The sequence below is a fragment of the Barbus barbus genome, assembly GCF_936440315.1.
Source record: "Barbus barbus genome assembly, chromosome: 7".
Taxonomy (NCBI): domain Eukaryota; kingdom Metazoa; phylum Chordata; class Actinopteri; order Cypriniformes; family Cyprinidae; genus Barbus; species Barbus barbus.
This window is the reverse complement of record NC_136735.1, coordinates 15,837,806-15,863,715: the sequence shown is the minus strand read 5'-3', so window position 1 is coordinate 15,863,715 and position 25,910 is coordinate 15,837,806. Positions and strand designations below refer to the sequence as shown.

Below are 25,910 nucleotides of genomic sequence, written 5' to 3'. Positions count from 1 at the left end.
ATAAGGACTGGCTGACTGTACATTATCTCGCTGATTAACAAATAATAAATAAATGGACATGAAATGTGTGTTATGAGAAACATGAAACTAGGTCATTATACAAACATATTTTGACCCATCAGAATCAAGAATTCCAGAGAGACGCAAGTTAAAGGGAAAGTTCACACAAAAATGAGAATTCAGTCATCATTTACTCACCCTCATGTGGTTCCAAACTCATAAGATTTTAGTTCTTTGAAACACAAATGAGGATATTTTAATGAAACATGAGAGATTTCTGTTTGGATGTGTCTGTTGGCTTAATCAGCAATTTGCACCTTTCTAAAGAGGCCGTGATAGCGTTGTGTCTGCGTCAGAGCTAATACAAAAGCCCCACTGAAAGTTCAACTTCCCTAAAAGCAGTAACAACATTTCACTCCCCTAATAAGAAGTGAATTATCCCATAGGACATTGTTTTCTAAATTTAGAGGGTTAAAATCCAGGCCAGGAATACTTTACCAAATATATGACATTTATGCACTACTAAGTATCGTGTGGTGTATGGCAAATATTAGTTTACGGCATCTCTATATGGGACTTTTTATGTACATCTGTTTCATTTAGATGAACTATTAAAGAGTTATATAATCCACATGTGTAATCTATAATTGAATTAATCTCTTTTGAACCACTTAAATCAAAATGTATAGTCTTTCCGTCTAGAATAGTTACAATCTCTAGAGCTCCTTGAAATATTATGCATAAAAGAGGCAGGAATTCACGCTGCTTTAAGCTGGCCTTTTCAGCAAGGAATCATCCCCTTAATAAGACATAAAGACATTTCTCAACAGAACACATTTGTAAGTGAGAAAACAGATGAGAATCTTACCTTCTACTGCTCTTTTGAAGAAAACTTTACAGCTTCCACATGTAACAACCCCATAGTGACATCCCGATGCCTCGTCTCCACACACCAGACACACTTTGGCTGTTGAAGACGGGTGTCTCAATGATGCACTGAAACAAGAGCAAATAAAATTGTGCCTGTAAACTCTACTTTACAGGTACATCAGGTGCAGGTGACAAAGCACACTAATGATATAACTCAACATGCTCAGAAATAGTTCTGTGTTGCATTGGCAGTTCAAGGGAACTGTAGGAATTAAACAACTTCAAGCGTTTGATATTTGAAAACAGTTGGAAAATCAGAAACAATGCAACTGGAAGTAAAGAATATTATTTTAATCAACAAATTGCTTATTTTATTCCAGACATGGAACAAAACAAACAAAACAGAAAACATGCGCCAAGGCCTTAAAAATGTAACCTTGTGTCAATTCATATTGTGTCATTGTTTGCAATAAATAAATAAATGCACATTTTATAATGTAATAATGTAATTAAAAATGTCATATGATAAATATTTTGACATTAAATACGAGTGTACAAAATCATTATTTTCAATTATATTTCATAGTACTTTTTCTGCATGTTGGTTGCACACTTTTGATAAAGCAGAGAGAAGTTGTTATCGATTGTTGTTATTAAACTGTGAATGATCATTTATCAATTATTGCATAATTTGAATTAATAAGTTATCATTAATAAATTAATAAATGAAGAAAAAAATAATCCAAACCATTTAATTGACCTCCCTGCTATTTCACACAAAAAAAGCACAAAAATAACAGAATGGCCATAAATAACACCCCAGGTCTGAACTAAGTTTTTCCTGCTCTGCGGGGCCGTTTGAGCCCAATGATTTTTGCACCGCAGAAATCACGTAATTCCCACATTGTTACTGGGCACCCAAAGGGCACGGCATATGTCACTGACTCATAACGTATGCCTCACCATTTTGCTCCAGATCATACACCATCTACACAAATACACCCATATATAACACGCCACATTCAAAGCAGTCGATTTATGCCTACTGGAGCCCGCATGCGCACAGAAATAAATACTGAGCAACATTAAGTGGCAGAAAATGAGAGAATGTTGGAAACTGAAATAGAGAGATTTTTATATCCCGTGCCCTCCAAAATGAAATTGAAACATTGAAAATGAAGCACATACTCCAAATAGTCTGGCTGACTTGGCAGAAATCTGATTAAATTGCCCAGTGAAACCTGACATAGCCTGAGTGGACAGAGCCTCTCAGAAGGATGCCCTGCGGACCGGGTGAAAGTCACCCTCTGAAAGACGCCTGTGGCGTGCAGGAAAAACGAAACTCGTTTAAACACAACAGTAAGACTCTAACAATACTTTAATGGCAAGATAGGCTTAGCACGTACCTCCCCCACCCTGACTTTGATAATGAGCGTGCTCTCGTTTTAATCAGTAGTGCACGGTAATTGTCTGGTTAGCATTCTGACAACATCCTTGAGTCTTAACAAGCCTCTGGGTCTCAGAGGCACGTTCCCTCTCAAGGCCTGGTGCAGGTAGTAACTTCACCGTATCTTTCTGACACAGTCGAGAGGGCTGATCTAATTCTCCCTCGTCCGTCTAAACACACATTCAATTTGTTAGCCGGTTAGCAGGGGTCTCTAGCGAGGGAGTCGATTGGCAGGCCCTGGTGAGCTAATCGCCCCGGCGGCACTGCAACGCTCGCAGTGCATGATGTGGAGAGGTCTGGCTGCATTAAACTGTTCAGCGAGCCCCTCCGTTTCTCTTGTTCTGCACCGAGCATTTCTTGCTACCAAGTAAAAAAGACAAAGATAAAACAAAGGGCTGACAAGGTGACTGGTCTTGCAGGAAGTAGGTCAGTGTTGGTTGTTACGAAACAGATCGCCCTTATGACCGGCATACCGTGAGAACACTGCTGTTGTGTTTTGTGTATGAGAGAAAAACACTAATTAACGTCTACAACTTTAGCTGGTGGATGTTGCTTGTATTGTTTTGGTATAAATAACAAAGTGAATGGGTAACCTGCTTCACCTCTCTTAGAAAAAGTTTGAATTTTGAAGTTAGATTCTGAATTTTACTTCCATTTGCACCATTTACTCTGTGTTATTGAATTAACCCTTACTTCTGTGGTCAATGGGTGAGTTTACATGTACAACAAATGCTGATAACTATAAAAAAAAACAGCTCATTACAAAAACCTGACAATGCAATACATCAAAACATGGATAGATTGATTCAAGAATAGGGTAAAAAAAAAAAAATAGATATCAGATACTATACCATACTTTCATATTTGATTGATTACTATTAGTAATTACTATTACTATTTGATTGATTACTATTTGTAATCTTCCCCCCCATATTTGATTGATTACAAATATTTTTGTATTGCAAGGTTTCTGAAATTCTGTAATTGAGGCATTATCTAATATATCATGTATATCCACTATTAAATCATATTATATCCACTGATATATGGCATATTTCCACTAATTTGCATATATTTACAAAAACAGAAATCACTGGTTCAAAGTTGCTTTAGAGTCAAAGGTTTTTGCAAAGGTTTTTTCAGCAAGGATTTTGAATATCTGTTTTTTTATCCCTACATAAATCAGAAAATACTGTCAACAGACAGAAAAAAAATTCAACATGTTTTTAGGAATAAAATGTAATATAAAATCAGACAAACAACAGACAGTATGAACAAAGCCCTCTGTAAAATCCTTCAGAATATAGATAGGAATAAAACTGCAAAGTTTTGTATAAGTGGAAATTTCTAAAAAATAATCATCTACTTTGAGAAAACAGCCTTTTAAGATATGTATATAAAGGGCAATAAAATAAAAGTTGTATTTTTTCTTTTCTCTGAAACAACACATTTTTAAATGACAAAGAGCCCAAAGTCTCAAAATTGACCATTAGTTGGTTTTTTTTTTTGTGTGTGTGTCGCTATTTGTGGCCTTTCCTTGATAAAAGAACACAACATCTTGTATGTTGTATAAAGCCCTATTCGGACGGGACTAGTTTTACAGGGGGTCGTTAGAGAAATTTGTTTCACAGATGTACTTGGTGATTTTTGTTTTCACAATGCGCTTCCTTGTGTGTTTTGGCCAACGCTCTTACCACGCTCATGTTTGATATATTTGCATCCCGGCAAAGAAATAAATAATGATTAAAAAAAAAGACAATAATAAAATCAAGAGCCAGATCACGTTCAGATCGCTGTTAAGACTGGCTATTTTAATCAGCGTCAGGTAAAATTATTTGCGTTCATTTCTGCACTCAATTACATAATGTTTTAATTACATGTACCTTTATGAAAATTAAACACGGGTTTACTACAAATAAATAACTGAAGTAAAATTAAAGTAATCACACATTAACATGGTTATGCTATACTAGCTTCACCATAGTATTTGTGTGATTATGGTAATCAATCCGAATGACTATACGCAATGCACGCATACAGAGCACGTGATCTCTGAAACGCCCAGATGTACAAAACAGCCCCTCCCACCTCTGTAATAAACACAGAGATGTTAGTCCCGTCCGAATTGGTACATGAAAATCGCAGACGTCAGGTGATAAGAATCGAAACTCAAACGTAGTTTAGAAAACTAGTCCCATCCGAATAGGGCTTAAGACGCATGTAAACACATTCAGTGCTTGAAATGCTTGAAATGATTCTGTGGAAACAGACAGGTCTTGAGGAATGTAATAAGAAAAAGGTGTGGGTTGAAGTGAGGACACTTGTAACTATGTACAGGTGTTTGCATTTCTCATTTATTATGGACAATTGCGGTCTAATTAGAATGGACTCAGCATGCAATCAGATCAAACAGCATTTTTTTTCTAGCTTTGGGTCTGTTCTTTCTCTGTAGATATGCTTTCTCATCTTCAGATTTCATTTAAAAAAATCTGAAATACATCTGTAAGCAAGCGGTTTGCTTGAAACACTCAGGAATGCAGAAATGCAGAAGCCCTCTTTGATCATTAATATGACAATTCTGTCAATTTCTGTTATGCAACGACTTTTGAATTCTGTAACCTGAACACACACACACACACACACATATATATTAGACTTTGCTTTGGTCAAGATCAGGCACTTGATTAAATACCATTATTAACACCAAAGATAAATTAACATGATAGAAGAGGTCAATGAGGGTTTGAGAGTTGGCTTACATGAGGATATTAATATGTAGTTAATTTAACAATATTTTGAATTTTAATATTATCATAATGTCTGTAAGTTTCATTTTAATCAACAGAATGGAATACTTTAGAGTGAGACAGAACAAATAATACCACAAAACATCCCAGAATTCATAAAATTCCTTGCTAATACTGTATTTACTGATATTTGTGTTCCTATTAAAATTGATGTCATTTCCTAGATGATGGTATCTGGCTTTTAAATTTTTTCAGAATATACCAAAAGACCAGAAGGACAGTGCGCTATATTTAGGACATAGAATGAGCTATAAAGTGATTACTAAATACATTCCCAAAGCATGTTCTAATTAGAGAAAGCATATATATATATATATATCTTGGAATATGGGTTACTGCAAAGCCCCCAGGGAAATAACAAAAATAGCAACATCCACTCAACCAAAGTATTGCAATTATGTTCATTTAATTGTGATATTACGATAAAAGAGATTAATGTAATATCTATCATTCCTTCCTTTAAATGTGCAAACTTTATATTCTGTATAATACATATGATTGCTTAAAAATATACTGAACAGTAGGAATGACCCAATTGCATTCGTTAAGCAGAATATGCATATAATACATTATGTTCAAGCTCAACTTGGAAACTACAGGAAGGGTAATGGAATGCAGAATTTGGGTATTCGCTATATTATTTGGATTCTGAATATTTATTGCTGCTTATGTGCTGCTGCATCAACTGAGATCTGCAGAAAGATACTGGCAGGGTTGAGAAAGAAGACTGACAGATGGATCAGGAATGCAAAAATAACAAACCATATAACTGCTCGAATGCACTGCGCTGGAGCTGTCACGTATCAATCTCAACAGAGCGCTAAAGCAGCAGTCTTTCTCCTGACTCTGTGCAGAGCAATGGGCAGAAATAGAACATGCGGCGATAGTTACACTGAATTTAAACCATTAGAGCTGTTCTCTATCAGTTAAGGTGGGTGTAAAGTTATCAGACTTCACCGTACACAGATGCTAACCAAAGCTAGAAAGAGAAAGGCTAGAGAAAATGTGTCCTGCTCACTTTCAAGAGGATCACCATTCATTGTGCAAACAGCGACCGCTCTTACAGACAGCCACCTCCTCTCCAGTCTAGAGTATTTATGTAACACACCTTGGAATGCGGCAAAAGCTAAAGGTAGATTAGGTAAAACAAACAGGGGAGAGGACAAATGGCTTACATAACCAGAGTGAGACAGTCTAAACATTATCACTGCACCCACTCCACGCACCACGCATAGCAGCTCGCAGCGGGAAATTATGGTCAGCCTGCGGAGAATTATGGGTCCCCAGAGGGCTATTAAGACCTGGATCTATCAAAGGGTCAACTGCAACGTCAGTGAGTGCGTGTAAAATACATTTACATCCTCTTAATATACCAGAACCTGAATTACTATCCACTGGGGGTGTTCTGAAGTGAATTGCCCAATATGACTGCCCCTCTAATGCACTTTAAATGTAAATGATGAAGCTGTGAATTGCAAGGAAGTAAAAAGAATCTGTGAAACTAATTATGAAATAGATTTCAAGGCTATTTGAGCAACTAATTTCTTTTAGAATGTTTAAAGCAAATTATGAAAATAATAAAGTAAATGTTATCTATTGTATACTCTAATTTGTATTTTATTGTATACTAATTTGTGCATGCAAAATTATGAATGTTGCTCATTTTCACACACTGTCTGTCCATTTCACTAAAGAAATTATGCAAATCATATTAATTACAGAAAGCTAATAGCATAGATGTTTATGAATCAGGGGCGAGATTCAAAAACATTAATAAATTTAACTACTATTTTTTTTTCCTACCTCCAACTTGTTTTAAGAAGGTAAGATGTTTTAAATGTTTAAAAGATGTTCAAATAGGACCTTTTTTTAATTTAGCACAGTGCACTCACACACACACACACTGAGATAAAGGATGCATTCATTCGAGGAAGCACAAATTAATATAAAAGTCTCATCTTGAGACAGGCTCTTTGAAAATAACCATTTGTAATATATTTAAAACAACCATTTGAACTCTTGTCAAGCCAGCTGCAGTGAAAATAGTGTGCACACTTATAATGATTGCTTCCAGAACAAAAAAAAATGCCCTTCGAAGTGTTTTTCATTGAGTTGATCAGCGAGTCTTTAACTAGAAACACCATATAATCAGATAACATCAAACACTGTCATGTTCTTCAAAACAAACAAAAAAAATTAAATAAAATCTGTCACTGTGGTGTTACCTTTTCACAAGGTGGCATTTTGTTACCTTTTTTTTTTTTTTACCTCTAAGGCCCCGTCCACACAAAGACGGGTTTCTCTTTATACGCATACATTTTTTACCGTATAGGCGTTTCGTCCACACGAAACCGGCGTTTTCGAAGAGTGAAACCGATCATTTTTGAAACCGGGTCCCAGGGTGGATAAATTTGAAAACGCCGTTTTCATGTTTTCGTGTGGACGGCGAATCCGTATATTTTCTGAAACGATGACGTCATCAGCCCACGACTCGCCCCTAATCAGGCACCGCTACGTCACATAACAGCGACAACAACAACAACAACAATGTCAGACTACGTGCCTGTGTTCGTGCTGCAGAACCTACTGAGCTCATTAGTTTTATTAAAGCAAAATCTTCTGCTTTGTGTGTTAGTTTATATTCAGCGCGCAAGGTTTACGCACATGGTCCAAGTCTTCTTCTCTGTTTTTTTGTGTATCTCTGTGGCAGAATTACAGCGCCACATATTGGTCTGGCATGTGTACTACATCGTTTTCAGTCGGTTTCAGTGATTCCGTGTGGACGCAGATATTTCCTGAGACGACTCCGTGTTTATGGAATTTGAGGCAAAAAAAAGATTGGATACGGAGAAACCCGTCTTCGTGTGGACGTAGCCTAAAAGATGCATATTAGTACCTTAAAGGTTAATACCTAATACCTAAAGAGTACATATTAATACCTAAAGAGTACATAGTAGCAAAGGTACTGTACCTTCTTTTTTTAAGAAAAAAACAAAAACTTTTCAGAAAGGTTTTTTCAAGAATTGTATTTAGGAACATTCTTACTAACTTCTTAGAGTGTCTCTCAGGTTCTACAATGAGCCTCATTAGAAGAGAAAGGTGCGTAGAAGCTGGTATTGCTGCTTTAGCACCTTCACGTGAAGCACTGAGCAAGTGCAAGAAATTCATTCCTTGAATGCATTTGATGTAAAAGACATTTGGAAAGATTGGATTAATTTATTACTGCACAGAGTGATATCGAGGCGTGATAATTCACTGCATGGTACAGTTTGTAAGAAATCCAGTGCTGGATCTGACTTTAAGTGGAAAAACATGCTGATTCCTTGTTGTGTTACAGTGTTGAGCATGTAAACAGTGAGGGAGGACAGATACTTAAGTCCATCAACATGAGGCCTGCGGGTATGTCAAGACTGACAAACAAGTAAACTATGAATTTGACAGCCTTAATTTAAAACAGTTGCACTTGGTTTCCACTTATTCAAGCACTCATGTACTTATATGTGATGCAAATGAAAAAAATATATACATGAGTATATATTTTATTGGTATAAATTAATTGTTGACTTTACAGTGCCACAAGTTATATCTTCCCTTGTGCAGACAGCATGAATAAACTCATTTTAGTGACATGGAATGGTTTTGCATCCTTAATGAGTGTTCTATAATTAAACAATATAATATATAATATAATTTATAAAAATTATAAATTTTATTTATAATAATAAAATAAGAAAAAGTGATTGCTTTAAGCTAATTTTGTAATTTCTGCCCTTTAAGATGCCCTAATAAATGATAAATGGGCAAGCTCATCTTGTGTTAATGCACCTCACCTATCAACTGATGTTCATCAGCATGAATATTATTTCCCTGGGTGTGTCGAAGCCTGGTAGAGAATGAACAGCCATCTATTTGCAGAGCCACAGAGACAGAATCTCACATAATACCCCAGTGGTCAACACCAGATGTGACAGTCTCAAAACATCAACAATGATGCAAAGATGTTTCCTGCTGCCAACCTTGCCTGTCATTATCTCTTTTATTACTATGGGCAAAATTTGTATCGGTATTAGAGGTCGACCGATATGGTTTTTTTTTTCAGTAATTTATCAAAATATTTAAAAAGGTTTGCTGCATGTTTAAAATATGCTGTGCGTATAAAAAATTGCCCTTTTTAGAGAGAGAGAGAGAGAGAGAGAGAGAGAGAGAGAGAGAGAGAGAGAGAGAGAGAGAGAGAGAGAAGTCACGTATAAGTCGCATTTTATTATTTCATTCAGAAATAGGCCTAATGCTGACGTGAAATGTTTACAAACATTATAATAAACACTGTAAACATAGCTAGGCTATTTTAGTTCCACTCACTCCACAACAAATGCTTTCAATTAACAGTATTTAAAAAAGAACGAATGAAAAATATAAGAAGCTAGCTATAAACGACAAGCCAAAACTAATTCATTTAGGCTAAAACGAAACTGAAACCAACGTTGGGTCTCTCATTCGACACAAAATCAAATGTTTCCGTATACGCGATGTATTTGAATGCCAAAATATTATTTATTATGTACAGGTGCATCTCAATAAATTAGAAAGTGGTGAAAAAGTTCATTTCTTGTAAGTCATATATTTTAGATTCATTGCCTGACCTGAACCCCATAGAGAATCTATGGGGTATTGTCAAGAGGAATATGAGAGACACCAATGCAGATGACCTGAAGGCCGCTATCAAAGCAACCTGGGCTTCCATACCACCTCAGCAGTGCCACAAACTGATCACCTCCATGCCATGCCGAATTGAGGCAGTAATTAAAGCAAAAGGAGCCCCTACCAAGTATTGATTACATCTACAGTAAATGAACATACTTCCCAGAAGGCCAACAATTCACTAAAAATGTTTTTTTTTATTGGTCTTATGAAGTATTCTAATTTGTTGAGATAGTGAATTGGTGGGTTTTTGTTAAATGTGAGCCTAAATCATCACAATTAAAAGAACCAAAGACTTAAACTACTTCAGTCTGTGTGCACTGAATTTATTTAATACATGAGTTTCACAATTTGAGTTGAATTACTGAAATAAATGAACTTTTCCATGATATTCTAATTTATTGAGATACACCTGTACTTCACAGAATTACTGAATTTCACAGGAAAGATTTGTTTATTTTTTATAAATAAAGAACTGTATTTCTTTAGTCAATTATTAAAGTATTACATGTTACACGGGCTGCTTTGTTCATTTTTAAGTATTTTGGGGATTTTAAGAACAAGTGGAAAATGTGCTGAATGTTTAATTTCATCCAAGTGAAATTAACAAGCAGTTAGACTTAATTTACATTAGTTTTTAACACGGAGCCAGGCGCGAGTGGACACAGGTTGTGCGCATGCGTCAGGCCTCGTCCATATTGCCAGATGTGCTTGTGCGAGACTTGCGGAGCAGAACCGGGTGCGAGACCGCAAGTATAAAAGAGCATTACGAGACAGGCTGCGTGTGTGCGGCTCGTCCGTGAGACATGCATCGTGGGGCAGAGCGGAGCGAGTATGAGAAGCATTCAGAGACACGGGCTGTGTGTGCGGTCTTCTGAATTAGCGAACATGCAGTATATATATATATATGTTTTCTTTAGTTTTAATTTGCCTAACTTTCGATCTGACCCTTTTTAAACGGTGGGTGTTTACGCAGTTGGCTAGAGCAGTGCTGATCGGGGAGAAGGTGCGCTCACGCTGTTGGTTAGTAAGACTGTCACTCAAGGCTGGCAGTCATGCATATGATCTGGATCAGAGTAATATCGCATCCACATCGCAGGCTTTGCGATTAGCAAATCGCAACGTCTCAAATCGTGATTGCGATTCGATTTCGATTAATCGCACAGCTCTACCAGGTAGTTCTCTCTTCAAAAAGTTAGCAGGCAGAGGGGGACATCACAGGGTTATCCGTTGTGCCAGTGGAATGGCAATCTGTTTGCCGCACGAGGCAGCATCACGTGTTGCTGGCAGACGCGCCTGTATATTAATCGGCCTAATTTGTAGCACAATCGGCCGATGCCGATTAATAAAAAAATGCCAAAAATCAGCCGATCAATCGGTCGACCTCTAATCGGCATATTACATAAGACAACCATACAGACCTTAATCTTATATGCAAATAAGAAGAATAAGATTAAACGTTCAGTTTTGTGGCTTTTAGTCTATGACTGTTAGCTTTAAGGTTACCTACATGCTCTAATACAGTATTTTCCAACCTTTGTGACTCCAAGACCTCAACAATAATGAAAGGCCCCGTGACTTTTCCAGCTGTTTGTAATTTACTGGATAAAGATTAAGGACAAAATAAATTACATATGCCTGATAAAATAATTTGGAGTAAATTCATTGCCTGAAGTAAATTAGCAACAATGGCAATGCTGGTTCTTTAAAGGGAAAAAAAAAAGTTTATTGAAAAGTGTATAAAATAAGTTTATTAAACTTATTTGAATGCTTGTTTTATGATATTCTATTAAAGTCATAATAATGAGATGAAAAGGTGAAATTACAAAAAGTCAATGACAGATAGAATTTTTGACTTGGCTATTATTTTGACTTATGCTGTAATTATGATTTTTTTTTATCTCAATTTCAATGTGACATTTATTTTTACTTTACTTACTTACTTTACTTTTGTCATTTAGCAGACGCTTTTGTCCAAAGCGACTTACAAATAAGAAAAAGTAACTAAAACTAAAAAGTTACAACTCTATAAATACTATCTACCCACATATTTAAGAAAATAAAGAAATTAAATAAAATTGACACATGCATATAACAACAACATTTCAATAATAAACATATCAATGAAAAAATTAAATAAAAAGCTACTACTATCCCTTGCCGGTGTCCCTGCCCGGTGGAGTCGCACGGTAGAGTCGATGGTCTTTACACTCTTTGGTCTTCACACTAGGAGGGCTTCACACGACGACTGCCGCGGTATAATAACCTTTATTATACCAATCCAACAAATGATCATTTCAATTCAGCTGGACCCACTTTCCTGTTTATCAACTACAAATGGCCAAGCAAGTGCACACACTGACAAGATACACGATACAGTACGAGACCAAACGCGATTTCAGCAACTCTCATCCTAGTAAACAAAATAAGCGTTTCCTAGCAACGGCAAATGCGCTAAACACTGAGACAAGTAAATACACTTACGAGCTGATTTTAAACTTCCGCTGATAGACTGCTTCTCTTAAAGACCACTTCCATTACACTGCCTTCAACTTCTTATTTCAGAATTTTGACTTTTTTCATAATTGAGACATTTTATGCCATAATTCTGACTGTTTAAGACATAATTTCGACTTTTCTTCTCATGTTTATGATTTAACTAAGCATTTTTTTTTATTCTGGCAGAAATGGGCTTCCATATTTCAACCAAGAAAAGACAAATGAAAAAAACAAAAAACAAAAACAAAGACTAGCTTAGTTATACAAAGCAATGACTATGCTAAAACAGTAAAGTAGTCAGATTTCTGTGTGATCCAGATAGGGATTTCCAAAAATGTGGATCTCTATCTCGATCTCTACACAAAAAGCTCTTATTAGGGGTTTTCCTCAGCAAACACCACCTAATTCAAGCATTAAAACCCATACAAGGTCCTGTTTTCAGCACCTTTGGAATGATATGCCACAGAATTTACGCTAATCTGGTTTATGGAAAGCTTGGAGATATAAACAGACCTTCCTGAAAGCCTATACACAGACAACTTTGCAAAAATGCCACAAATCCTTTGTGTTGGTGACACGAGTGACCTTGTGAACTCACACTGAACTGTTCCCACTGAATCCAGTGTGACCACCTTCTTTGCCTCTGGTGGCCTCATTCAGGCACAGACATGGCCCTGATTCACTTATGACCTCCAGACTGGGTTTATGTTGACTAGGATAAACAAGAAGCTAAATCCCTGAAGTGTATGAGCTTACCTGTAGGAAACATGCTGAGTCAAGCCGGTCCTCTCTACACAGTCAGTCACAACTCACAATAAAAGAATCTCTATTATTTTAAATCCAGTCAGATACAAAATTATTCCTACTGTATTGTCCTGTATATGTAGAAAATAGTTGTGCGGCTTAATATTTTTACAGAAACTGATACATTTTTATTTCAAGATGCTTTGAAGAATATTAAAGTTGTAATTTCCCTTTAAAATTGAAATTACCTTACAAACACAGTGCCAAAAAGTCGCCCATCTCAACATCCAGACCGGCGAACTACCCCACCCTCTTTGAAGACTGCATTCTGGCCTGCGTGTTTACATTATGAGACAATAAACAATGGAGTTCAGGTGGGGCTGTGCCTCTGCTGGAGTCGTCTGACAGCCGGCTGGCAATTCAGAGCTACACTTGGACAGCGTGGCGTGCAACATTCTGTGCTCACTGTAAACCGTCCGGCCCGAGGCCAGTGTCACACAGCTGTAATGACACACTCATTGAACAAGGCCTGCTCAAGGGCAGCAAGTGGACATTTCTACTGAGTTATGAGGTTGAGTTTGTGATCATGATAAGAAGAAGAATCCAAATATCATACCAGCCGTTATCAGCAACAGATGTGCATTACAATGCTTGAGTTGTGAGTCACCTGACATGCTGTGTATTTCTATTCAGACATCACAGGTCAAGCTGTTCAATGAGATATTAATTAACACCTGCTTTTGGTTTTCACTCTTCATAGAGTTTAATTATGCCTATAGTCAACTAGTCACTTGCTATTGCCTTATTAACTCAAAGAAATATTCCAGGTTAATTTCAAATTAAAGGAAAAGTTCACCTGAAAATGAAAATTAGCTGACGATGAACTCACCCTCAGGCCATCCAAAATGTAAATGAGTTTGTTTCTTTATCGGAACAGATTTGGAAAAATTGAGCATTATATCACTTACTCAATAATGGATGCTCTGCAGTGAATGGGTGCCGTCAGAATGAGAGTTAAAACAGCCAATAAAAACATCACAATAATCCACAAATAATCTACATGACTCCAGTGCATCAATTAACATCTTGTGAAGTGAAAAGTTGCATGTTTGTAGGAAACAAATTCCTCGGAAAAAAAATGTCTAACTTCAAACTGTTGCTTCTGGTTAAAATACAAGTGCTTTATTCACAATATTGCTTTCTCCAGTGGAAAAGTCGTCTAGGCTCTAAATGAGTGAATTTTCTCTTTAAACCCTAAAATGAATGATTTTTGCATCCTTTTTTTAAACCAAATAGGCAAATAAAAAAAAATAATAAAAATGCATTTTTCAGTCCCAATATGTCCCTCTGTCATGCGTGTTTATGGCACACATGGTTAATGACCGGTGGCTTGTGAAGAGTTACTGAATATGAAACCATGACCACAAGAAACCTCCCCTCCCCGCACACACAAACATTGCCGTGAGAAGGAGCACCACTGGACTTAAGCCATCTAATTCACAGCATGTGAGCCAGCTGCCTGTGTACGCTCTCAAAGTCAACAGTACTTGACTTGGGAATAGAGCCACTGGGTTTCACAACCAGAAATAAAAATGTACCTGATAACCAGGTTTATTATTAAAATTGTAACTAGAATTTGGATTCACACATTAATAACTGCATGAGTGGATATCAATCTCACAGAGATGAATATCAGCTCTACTGATGTGAAACTATATTTTCCCCCTTTGTGTATATTAGTCCCATGAGTTATGATTTTTTCTCATCGTGTCTGCATTTAACACAATTTTAGTCTGTTGCAAAATGCATAAATCCTAATGGGGTATTGTTTGAGTTGTAGCACAAAGAGTTCAGAGATTACGGTACAAACCGTAAAAGAACATTACAAGAACATCACACACACATGTCGCTTTGGACCGCCAGTGTCCTTTTTTCATGACCTTTTTCAGATGTAGTATGTGCATGATGGAGGATTACTGCACCATATGGCAGTTTAAAGAACAATGCTACACCTGTCCAAGATGTCTCACGAAGCATGTACGTACAGATCACTAGAAAAGCTCAAAATAGCACTTGTTGCTTACTTACAACAGTAAATACTTCTTGATTTAATGAATCATTATTCATTGTTAATCACCTAATCATTATTTTGCAATCATTATTATTGGCAACATCATTCAAAAGTGTGTCTGGAGATGTTAAGGAAATCTTGCAGGATGAAGAATCAACCATCTCATTGGATTCAAAACACTTTTAGCATGAAACAGTCAAGAGATGTCATATAAGACAGAGAAATATTTACAAAAAAGAATTTTTAGGGCTGCCATAGTTAAAGTGAGGATTAAAAATATTAATTAAATATGTTTAACATAATGATTTTCTCTGCCAAACTGAACAATTTTATTCAATTATGTTTTCTAGAAATTAGTCAGAAATTATGATTTTAATCATTCTTTTGACAAGTTTTTTTTTTTACAAAACACTAAATAAAATAAATAATAATAAAAATAGGTGTTTATCACAGATATTTGGTCAACTTAAAGGGGTCATATGATGCGATTTCAAGTTTTATTTTCTCTTTGGAGTGTTAAAAGCTATTTGTGCATAGATATGATCACTAAAGTTGCAAAGACTAAGACTATTTTTGATGACCAAATGCTAATGGTCTAATCAAATTCAATGATCTATGATAAGCTAAGCTAAAAGTGCTACCGCCAGACCCAGAGATCGGCTGAATGGATTCAAAAACAGTAAAACTCAACTGTTTAACTCTAGGGAAGTTGTGAAAAAGTGGAGTGTTCCTTTAAGACTTGACCACGCCCTCCTAAAACGACTTGTTTAAACACGCCCCTATATGTCTACGTCACAATGTGGGAAGATTTGCAAAACACCACCCAAATGTATACGCAATGAAAGAAGGCGGAACTATTATTCTTGCTGTAGTATTGTTGCTGCCGCTGGCGCCATGTCCTGGAGACGCTGTGTTTCATTGTGAAAAGCGAAAGTACTTTGTTTGGGCTTCCAAAAGAGGACACAGCTAGAAATCAGTGGTTAAGTTGTATTTACAGCACTGTTCCAGAACAGTTCAACCCAAATATTAGAGTGTGAGCAGCGCATTTTATGGAGGACTATTTCCTGAACCTCGGAGATAATAGCCTATAATGCTGGCTTGCACAAAGGCTTTTTCTATAAAGTGAGGCAATTCCAACTTTTCAAGGACAGTCTGGCGCATCTGACTCACAGCCTGTGAGTACGTTTTCATATTTAAAGAATTTGCCACTGACTATTCAAACAGGACTTTTGAGCAGTGTAGAGTAGCACTTGTTGTTTGTCGATTCTTCGATCTCAAAAGCAGACATGGTAATGTTTAAAGAAGTATAAGTCATTATAATCAGTAATTTTGTCCCCACTGGATGCAACAAATGCCTCGTTTATAGTGGGTTTTCTTGTTTTTGTGTCGTTGACCCGGGACACAACATCACAATATGGTAAGAGGCGTAACATTTCCGTCACACGCTTGAGGCATTCAGCCAATCACAACGCACTGGATAGCTGGCCAATCAGAGCACGCCTCGCTTATCAGAACGATGAGCTTCGTAAAAAAATCGCCGCATTTCAGAAAGGCGGAGCATAGAGGAGCAACAATAATGTACAGTATGTGGAAAATAATGTGTTTTTTGAACCTTAAACCGCATAAACACATTGCATTACACCAAATACAAAAAATAATGTTCTTTTTAGCAATGTCATATGACCCCTTTAATAAACAGTACATATACTTATTTAAAATATCACAGTAAATATTTGACACACAATAGTCTAAATGGGTTTTATGTTTGAAAATATACAGAATCTGCCTTTGTATTTTAGGTCCCTTAAAATCCTCTTTTTTGGTATCAAAATGTGATCTGAGATGTCTTTTGAATTTTGAACCTACTGGAGAAAAAAATTAAAAACATAAGTCTACTTGCTGCCTTAAATTTTTAATTTAAATAAAAGAGGTTCAAATTTGATTTGAAAGATTTTAGACAGTATGTGAATTATACCATTACTTTCAGCAGGGTCAAAAGTTTTAAAGGAATTCAGATCTTTTAAAGGCATTTTAAATAACTAACTTAATCTAAGTTTAACTATTATTGAACGTAGAAGCCCCTGTTAAAATTTATGTAAAATTTAAAAAACTTTTTAACAAGACCAAGGTTTAGATATTACCACATGAAGCATATTGTTAAGGTTAACTTTTTTTCATTGTAAGGATAAATAACATAAATTATTGTGGGAAGTTAAATGTTAGCACAACATAGTGATAAAAACATATTGGTAGTGTTTTAAATGTCACAGAAAAAGACCTATCACAGCGGGAGATCCATCGTCTTGCAGCAGTGCCACCAAGTCTGACAGGCACTAGGGTCAATGCCACATCCAATGCCCACAGCAAGCTGACTCCACCTGATGTGTCACACTCTGCGTCACACACTGGGACACATGTGTAAGCCATGTGCCTAAGACAGATTCAGCATGCTTTCTAGGAACATATTTGCTGTTCTCGCTCTCATTCCACTGTGATTTATGTCTTTGTTTTCTTTTTCTGTGTATCTTTTTCTCTCTGTGTTAGAAGCTTTGCAACTCTCATTCAGTCTAGAAATGTTAGAAATAAAAATCTGCCAGCGTAACCTTGACTCAGGTGAACCACCTTAAAAACTCGAGCCTATCGATGTATATTTAATAAGGTGAAATATTTGCGGCAATGCACTATCTGCCCTTTGCTGGGTAGACATGTCACCTTGGATAAGCAATTTCTAGGTGATGTCAGCACCAGAGCGCCACACTAAATCTGAGCACTTAAAATTCTTAATTAGCAGCCAATATCTATTTCTTTCTTAGCATGTCATATGCAGGGCTCTGTGAACATGATATGAAAAACAGCAAATGTTGTAGATCAAATGCAAACACACATTATGTTAACATCTCGGAAAGACTAACAACTCTATTGCCCAATGGATTGTTTTAGACTATAGGCCTGTGCTAGGCTTATGTTCAGTTTTAGAGATAAAACAATATACTGACTTCTAATAATATTCTAATAATATATTTTATATTATTATTATTATCAATTTTATATGCAATTAATTGCAATTAATTAATTAACAATGATAGCCCTAATAATAATTTAGCATGCAGGACTCTCAGAAAGAACTATGTAATGGTTAAGATCAAATGGCGATGCACTCTTCGTGCAGTCTAAAATGAAGCCCATGTTCATACTAAAGCGAGGTCGTTAGCTCATATACATTGTGGAATGTGATAAGTTAATGCAGTGTTGCGTAATCTTACTGTCCTTTGCTCTACATCAGATAGGACAGGTAAATGATAAGCTAAATATACTCAGATGGGTTGGTTTACAAGGCTCTATCATTTTGAAACAGGCTAATTGTCTCTCAGTACCTGTACCTAATAACGTCGAGCAAAACTCACAGGTGCCGTATGTCAACATGATAGAAAAGGGAAGGATAGATAGGTGGAGAAGCTCTGGTTGCAATAGCACTCTTATCTGACTCTAGACACCACAAATAGACTGAGTCAGAGAGACCACAGGAGGGCCGGTTACATAACAGAGAGTGGAGAGATGGGATAGCTGCAGATTGCCTCTCTACCCCTCCGTCTTCAAGGATGATTCCACCGCCACATATCCATTCTGAATCGCACTGCACTTTTAATGAATCCTAACATGGGAGCACGCAGCTCAAACAAAGCAGAGCCCAACTAAATACGCTCCAGGCTTTGAAATATTTCCCCATATTTTCCATCCTGGAGGAGTGCGGGATGAACTCCAACCCAGTTTTACTGTCCTGCGCTAACACTGTGCCTCCTTCTTTGAGGTATCCTCAAGCAAGACTGCCAATGAAGGTAAATACACAGCATAATCCACTCCTCTCATAAATATTTAGGCACCGGGACATGCCTTTGGTACGTCTCGCTTTGTTTTAACAGAGTGGAGGAAAATAAAGCCTGCATGGGCTTTGCTGTGGACACTAGGCACCAGGCTTTTAAATTCTAACCTTGTGGAAAAGGAAGAAAAAATAGCAGGACGAAAGACATAAAATGGACAGTTTACCAAGTTCTGATCAGAAGCTCCCCTAAAAACTATTCAATCTTGTGGTATATAGTTTCTTTCATTGCCTTTGTAATTACTCTTTGAGGGTTTGAAGCTAGTCAAAGTGCTAACGTCAACAACAATAAAGGGTTTCTTTATCCAGCGTTTCTATAGATTTTCCCTTGAGTGAAAATTCCCAACGTGAAATGAGTTTTAAAAACAAAAACACCACACATTTCTTGTTATCTCCTTGCATGTTGCTTCTTGTATGTGAAATCCCCTGTTTAATTAGTAGTTGTACAACAAGGTGTGAAGTACCACTATTAGAACAATGCTGTAAACACTAAGAAATGGGAACATGAGACATCTTTTTCCAAGCCATACTCCTCAGACTTTCTACTGTAGATTTCATTCTCTTTTTTTAATGTTAATGTGACCACACAGTGACACTGCGCCAGTCTGTGGACTCATCTTTGGTGTATTTAGCCTCATGGGAGATGCCCTCCCCCACAGACTTTTATAGGAAAACCTATCATAACATATTTCTTGAGGAAAATCTGCCAATTATCTGAGCTCTGAGCTTCCCTGCCAAAGCACACATTGGTATTGACCAGCCCCAAGGAGGTGAGGCTGCCCCTTGGAGCACGTCTCCCATTGCCAGTCTCCAGGGATCCGATGGGAATACTTCCCATTTAGCACCTCCAGACATGCTTTTGTGTTAAAACCTTACCTAGTACTGGATCTGTGGCTACTCTAATGGAGCTTTTCCACTGCGTAGTACTACTCGGCTCGACACGGTTCAGAACTGCGCGACACGGCTCAGTTCGGCTCGGTTTGCGTTTCCACTGCAGTTTAGTACCGCTTTAGAGTGGGTGGGATTCTTAACGTGTCATTATAGTTGCGCCGCCTCTACTGCCATGACTCCTGAAAAACATTTTAATTCCGTGTCTCTCCATCACGCTCTCGCTGGATCCGCTCCTCAGCTATCAATGAGAGGATCATCTGTACTTCCTCAACAGACAACGAAACAGCCATTTTTTGGTTGTTTAATAAAGGTGTGCTCATTCAAAACAGTTGTGTTCGATCCTTCGCTGGCTGTGCCGATTTAAATCTGGCGGATCTGTTGTGTCTCGTGCCGAAAGTTCAATGACACAGGCAGTGACGATTTTCTCCGGCCAATCAGTGATCAGCAGAGTTTTCATGTCATGTTTTGGTAACGGTACGGCTCGCTTGGAACCTCGGCTGAGTAGGTACCAGGTACTGTTCCCAGTGGAAAACCCACCAAAAGTGAGCTGTACTGAACCATACTGTGCTGTACCATGCAGTGGAAAAGTGCCATAAAACTAGACTGTGGAAAGGGAGCCTTAAAGCCAGCCTACAGGATCCACTGCAGTACCTATTGTCGTAAATAAATAACCAACTGGCTAGACAGAGTAAGAAAAGGAGAAAAAAAAACAACAACCTTGACTTCTGTATAGAAATGGCATCTTTCTAATTTCAGCCTCAGAATGATATAAAATTGAGCTACTAATTGAAATGCAACATTTATGGCAGAGTATAAGTGACTCTAATTTTACATTCCTTCTAATACATTTTTTAATGTTAAGAATACTATTTTTTAAACCTGATACTTCCAGTATACATGATAGTGTGTGTGTGCGTAGTGTGTATGTATGTATATATATATATATATACATATATATATATATATATATATATATATATATATATATACTCTCTCTCTCTCTCTCTCCCTATATAGTGTGTGTGTATATAGTCTCTCATTCAGCTTCACCCCCATCTAAACGAGGGGTCAGCTGAATCTAAATTCTAAATCTGTATCTGTGGTTGGACTATTTTAAAACCTGCATCCTATTGATTTTTTCCATTTCCATTAAAGTGTCAATAAACTGTTTGTTGAGCAACTATAGTGATTCTTCCAAAATGTGTTCTACTTATTCGCTCAACTTTATACTCTCTCCTGCTTTACTGTTTTGTGAATGCTGCATTTGACCTCTGCCATGCCTTTTAACCCCCAGGCCCTTAGATACAGTACAGCTAGTAAACAAGTCTTCTTAAAGTTGCATGAGCAGACCAGTTTTCAATTCTGCATTTGTCTCTTTCCTTATACTGAAGTTCTCTGAATACATTTATTATTTATTCAGAGATGCAAACTGCTCACCATCAACAAAATTTGACTTTATGAAAGCTGTGAAGAAATGCATCTAACTTCGGTTGCAGCCGATTGTGATTGACTAATGCATTAGATCATTTAGAGAATATCTGAATAATTTTTTAGCAGCATCAAATAGATTATACTACAACATTCAGCATGAAGGGACACAGACCCACCTGACCAAAGCATCGACAGCATCATACATATCAAAGCAGAACAGAACAAATCTGCCGTGCAAAGGCAAAAGACTGCAACTTCGATTTTGGTCGGAAATTAGTTATTGATATTTTTGAGACATTCAAGACATCCTTTATCATGTGCAGAAGTATCTTGAGCCAATTTGATGTAAATATATTATTTATTTAACGCTTATGAAGTTATTTTTTTTGTCTTAATACACAGCTACATTTCGATGGCTGTCACTGGAGTAGCAGGCAGTATGATGCTGTAGTTAGGGCATCTACCAGCTCGGCAAAACTGGAGAAACTAACCAAACAACTTCTGTGTTCCCATGTTTTAGTCTCTCTCTCCTCTTCTCTGCTCTTCCCTTCCATCTACCTTCTCTATGCATGCTTAAGGAGTGCACAGCACAAAAGAGCTGATTAAAGAAGGTATCAACTCTGTGATTGGTTTACATGGTAATCTGCAAACAAACTGAGTAAGATGTAAGTGTAGAATGGTTGTGTATTTAACCTGTGTAACCTCAAATTACAAATGCTACGTACAGTTATTGGCACAAAGCTCATCCAATGCCATGAGTTTGGGTTGGGGCTTTTTTCTGTTTGTCTGACAACTGGCAGAAGTTTTTTGAGAAACCTATTTGCAACGATCATTATTTTTACAGTTACATTTAGTGACATTAGTGATGCAGAGCCGAAATAATACACTTCAGCTTTAATATTACTTAACACTTCAAGCACCTTATGTTTAATATTTTAGCATGATTTCTTCTACATCTAACTACTGCTATTTCAAAAACCTGGGATATGGCAGCAAGTGACTGTTTTTATGAGTAAGTCATTGAACCATTCAGTCAACAGATTCATTCAAACATACTGATTCATTCAGAAACCAAACAAGTGACCAAATTGACTGAATGGGTCATTGAATTATTCACTTAGCCAGTTTGTTCAAAAACACTGATTCACCCAGCAACTAAACACAATATACTGTGTTCTGCTTGCAAACGCTTTGTTTGGATCTTTGCTATCAGAGCAAAAACAGACAAAATAACTGGCAATATTGTCTTAAATTTAAGCTACTCCATATTAAAGGCCACCTATTATGCAAAATTCACTTTTACATGTTGTTTGAACATAAATGTGTGTTGTCAGTGTGTACACAACCACCCTATAATGATAAAAATCCACCCGCTCTTTTTTTAATCCCCATAAATCATAAGCAGCATCTCAGAACAAGCTGTTCTGATGTCAATTTTTACAGGCCCCGCCCACGATTGTTGAAGGTCACTGCCGTATTAGCAGAGACCCCATCTTGATTGAGTCGCACACAATCCGCTGATTGTTTTGTTTTGGCAGAGTATCTGATGTATGAGCTGTAAAGGCACGGCCCTATTCGGGAAAAGGGGGCAGGGAGCAACAGCTCATTTGCATTTAAAGAGGCATGCACAAAAAAAGCCTGTTACTACTTTCACTCAAAATATGCATTTTCAAAATGATATAATAAATGATCTGTGGGGCATTTTGAGCTTAAATGTACGTTACGTAGCGAACCTAATGCTTATTTATGTCTTTTATATTAATATTTTTAAAAATCGAATTTTTGTGGCAGTCAACAACAGCACATGTTGAATCTTGAGCTCACTTTGTCTTGCATCACCAGTGCTTCTGGTTTGCGGTGTAGTTGTACATCCTACAATGATTTTTAATGAGACCAGACATGGCAAACAGAATGGAAGTAGTGAGTTATCATGCCAGCACCTTGTTCAGAAAAAAAGTGTGTGTTTGTGTGTGCGCGCATGTGCGTGAGTGTAAAAGGCTTCCAGGCTGTAGGATTAATTCCACTCTGTTACGTTCCTCCTTGCTGGCTAATTAGTTTGCTCATACCCTTGATAACAGATTATAATCTAATTTCATAGTCATTTCAGTGCTGCACCTAATCTATTCCTAATCTCCTCAAACACGGTAATCTAGGCAAACATGGCAAGCCCTTTCATGTGATAGGTATTCAGTACTCTCAGAAGCCAGTCTTCATACAGCCCATTTTACTGTGATTCATGCTTAGTGTCAAAGGAAATTAAATAAGACTTATTGAAGGCCGAGTGCAGCTTCTTTCAAAACAGGTGGATTTCTTTTTAGGTCAAGTGAATAAATATTGCCTCTCCCTAGCATTCCTTCTGAGGAAAGAAAGTGTGAGGCTCGAGAAAGTTTCCTTCCAAAAGTTGTTGAGGAACCAGTTTCAAAAAAGTGATCTCAGCGCAGGCGAGGAAGGAGAAAGTCGAAAGGCGCTTAACAGATGGAGATAAAAACAACACAAATGACACATCAACAAGTGCTCTGACAAAGTGCTGCAGCATCTTTCTGTGGTTATAGCCCACCCCCATCTTTTCCCAAAGCCCTTCACAACGGCCCAGTGGATTTGAGAGCTTAAATGTCAATCATCAGATCAGTGTCATTTCGCATAAAGCATCCTAAGCACAATACAATACGTATGTAGGCCAACGAGTGGGCCTCACTCAATCCAATTAAGTGCAATGAATGGAGTCTCAAGATATTTGAGAATTGTATTTTCATACATTAAATAACAACTGGCCCCACTGGAGATTTGCGCAGCTATTTGTGTGGGCTTGGCACATCTGGAGCCTGGTAGCATTTTTTATTGAGAATGTTGTGCACGGTGCATTTCTGTCAAGGCATGTAAGTGACTGCAGGTGGACCAAAGCAATCAGACCATGTCTGTTTCCTATTATGTATTGAAGGGATATGACTGTCACGGATCACTGCAGAGGTCTGTCATACACTGTAAAAATGATTTTTCAAAGTTGGAATTAAAGTAAAGATTATTAGAGTATGTTTTACAAGAAAATTCAAAATTTCACATTTAATTCAATGTGTTACTTACCATTTTATAGTAATTATTTGAAAAATGTACTATTAAATTGTTTCAAAATAAACCATACACCAATTATGCCACTTTATTATTGATTGATTGATTGATTTTTATTTTATTTATTTTTATAATACATTTGAAAACGTATTTTGTTCCACAAAAGAAAGTAGCCTAAGTCATACAGGTTTGGAATGACATGAGGGTGTGTCAATTATGACAGAATTCATCTGTGAGTGATTTATCTTGATTTATCTAAAGGACAGTCCCTTTTTGGTTGTTTGTGACTGACCTTGAACAAAGTGAAATTGTGTGATTGTGGGTGTAGGAATGTGGTTTACATCTGTTAAAAAAAAAACAGTCAAAGTGGATTATCTACTGACTTTGACATTTATCTATGCATGCCATTGTATAATGTTGTCAAACTGTTGTTGTAATGCTGTAATGCATTCCTTCCACTTATTTACAAAAAACAGCCATAGAACTAATCTATGGATGAACAGCAGTAGTATAGGCACATTTCATCTCTAGCGTGCCGTCTGTTGAGCATTTGCACTAGATCTAATCTTGTTAGTGCAGATTTAATGAACTGAAATGCCCAGATGGTTGCTAAAGAGAAATGCGAATGGTCTGATTTGCTCACATAAGGCAAGGATAGCTGGCCATACTCTTCGTTTCTGGCTTAATGTCTTGTTGATTCTATAAACAGACAAAGTCTGTACCACACAAATTAGTTAGAGATTACTTAATCTGTGTCAGCATTGGTCATCTATGAATAATCATGTAAATTGTGACCCTTGTTTATGCAGATACACTCTACAAAAAGTCATTCTAGAATGTTTTTGTTTTCTTCCAAAATTCAAATGTAGCTGTTTAAGTCATCTGGTCATAACTCAATATATTGTGCAGAAAAACAAAATATCGTAATAGTTATATATATTTAGTACAATTATCAAAGCAATAGCTTAGTGAACTTAAATATCTGGATGCATCAAGTTGCCTTTGACTTTCAAATTTTGTCTAATACTTTTATTCACAAAGGATGCATTTCATTGATCAAAAATGACAGTAAAGTCATTTTTAATGTTACAAAAGTTTTCGATTTCAAATAAATTCTGTTCTTTTGAACTTTCTAGTCATCCAAGTATCCTGAAAAATAGAATGTGTAATTTTCCACAGAAATATGAAGCAGCACAACTGCACTCAAAATGAATAATTTTTTAATTGCAATAATATTTCACAATTTGTACTGTATATTTTGATCAAATAAATGCATCCTTGGTGAGCAGAAGAGACATTGAGAAACATTTAAAAAAATCTTACTGATCCCAAACATTTGACCAGTAGTGTTCAACAAACTGAATATTAGTTTTTGCTGTGGTATATAAATATTTTATTGCTAATCTTGTATTTTATATGGCATTGTCAGGACAACCCAAAGTATATAATAAATAGCTATTTATGCTGCAAAATGTCTTGGAATTAAACAGCATGATTGAAAACAGATTA

At 36.8% G+C, this 25,910-nt stretch overlaps 1 protein-coding gene across 2 annotated transcripts in view; it reads right to left on the bottom strand.

Annotated features, from left to right (window-relative positions):
- LOC306872320 (mineralocorticoid receptor-like) overlaps nt 1-25,910 on the bottom strand; it is an 81,601-nt gene that overhangs the window by 35,559 nt on the left and 20,132 nt on the right. For both annotated transcript variants that reach the window (XM_079420821.1, XM_079420822.1), the window contains exon 3: nt 869-996. In XM_079420821.1, coding sequence (XP_079276947.1) covers nt 869-996 — 128 coding nt within the window. The remainder of the gene's footprint in view (nt 1-868; nt 997-25,910) is intronic.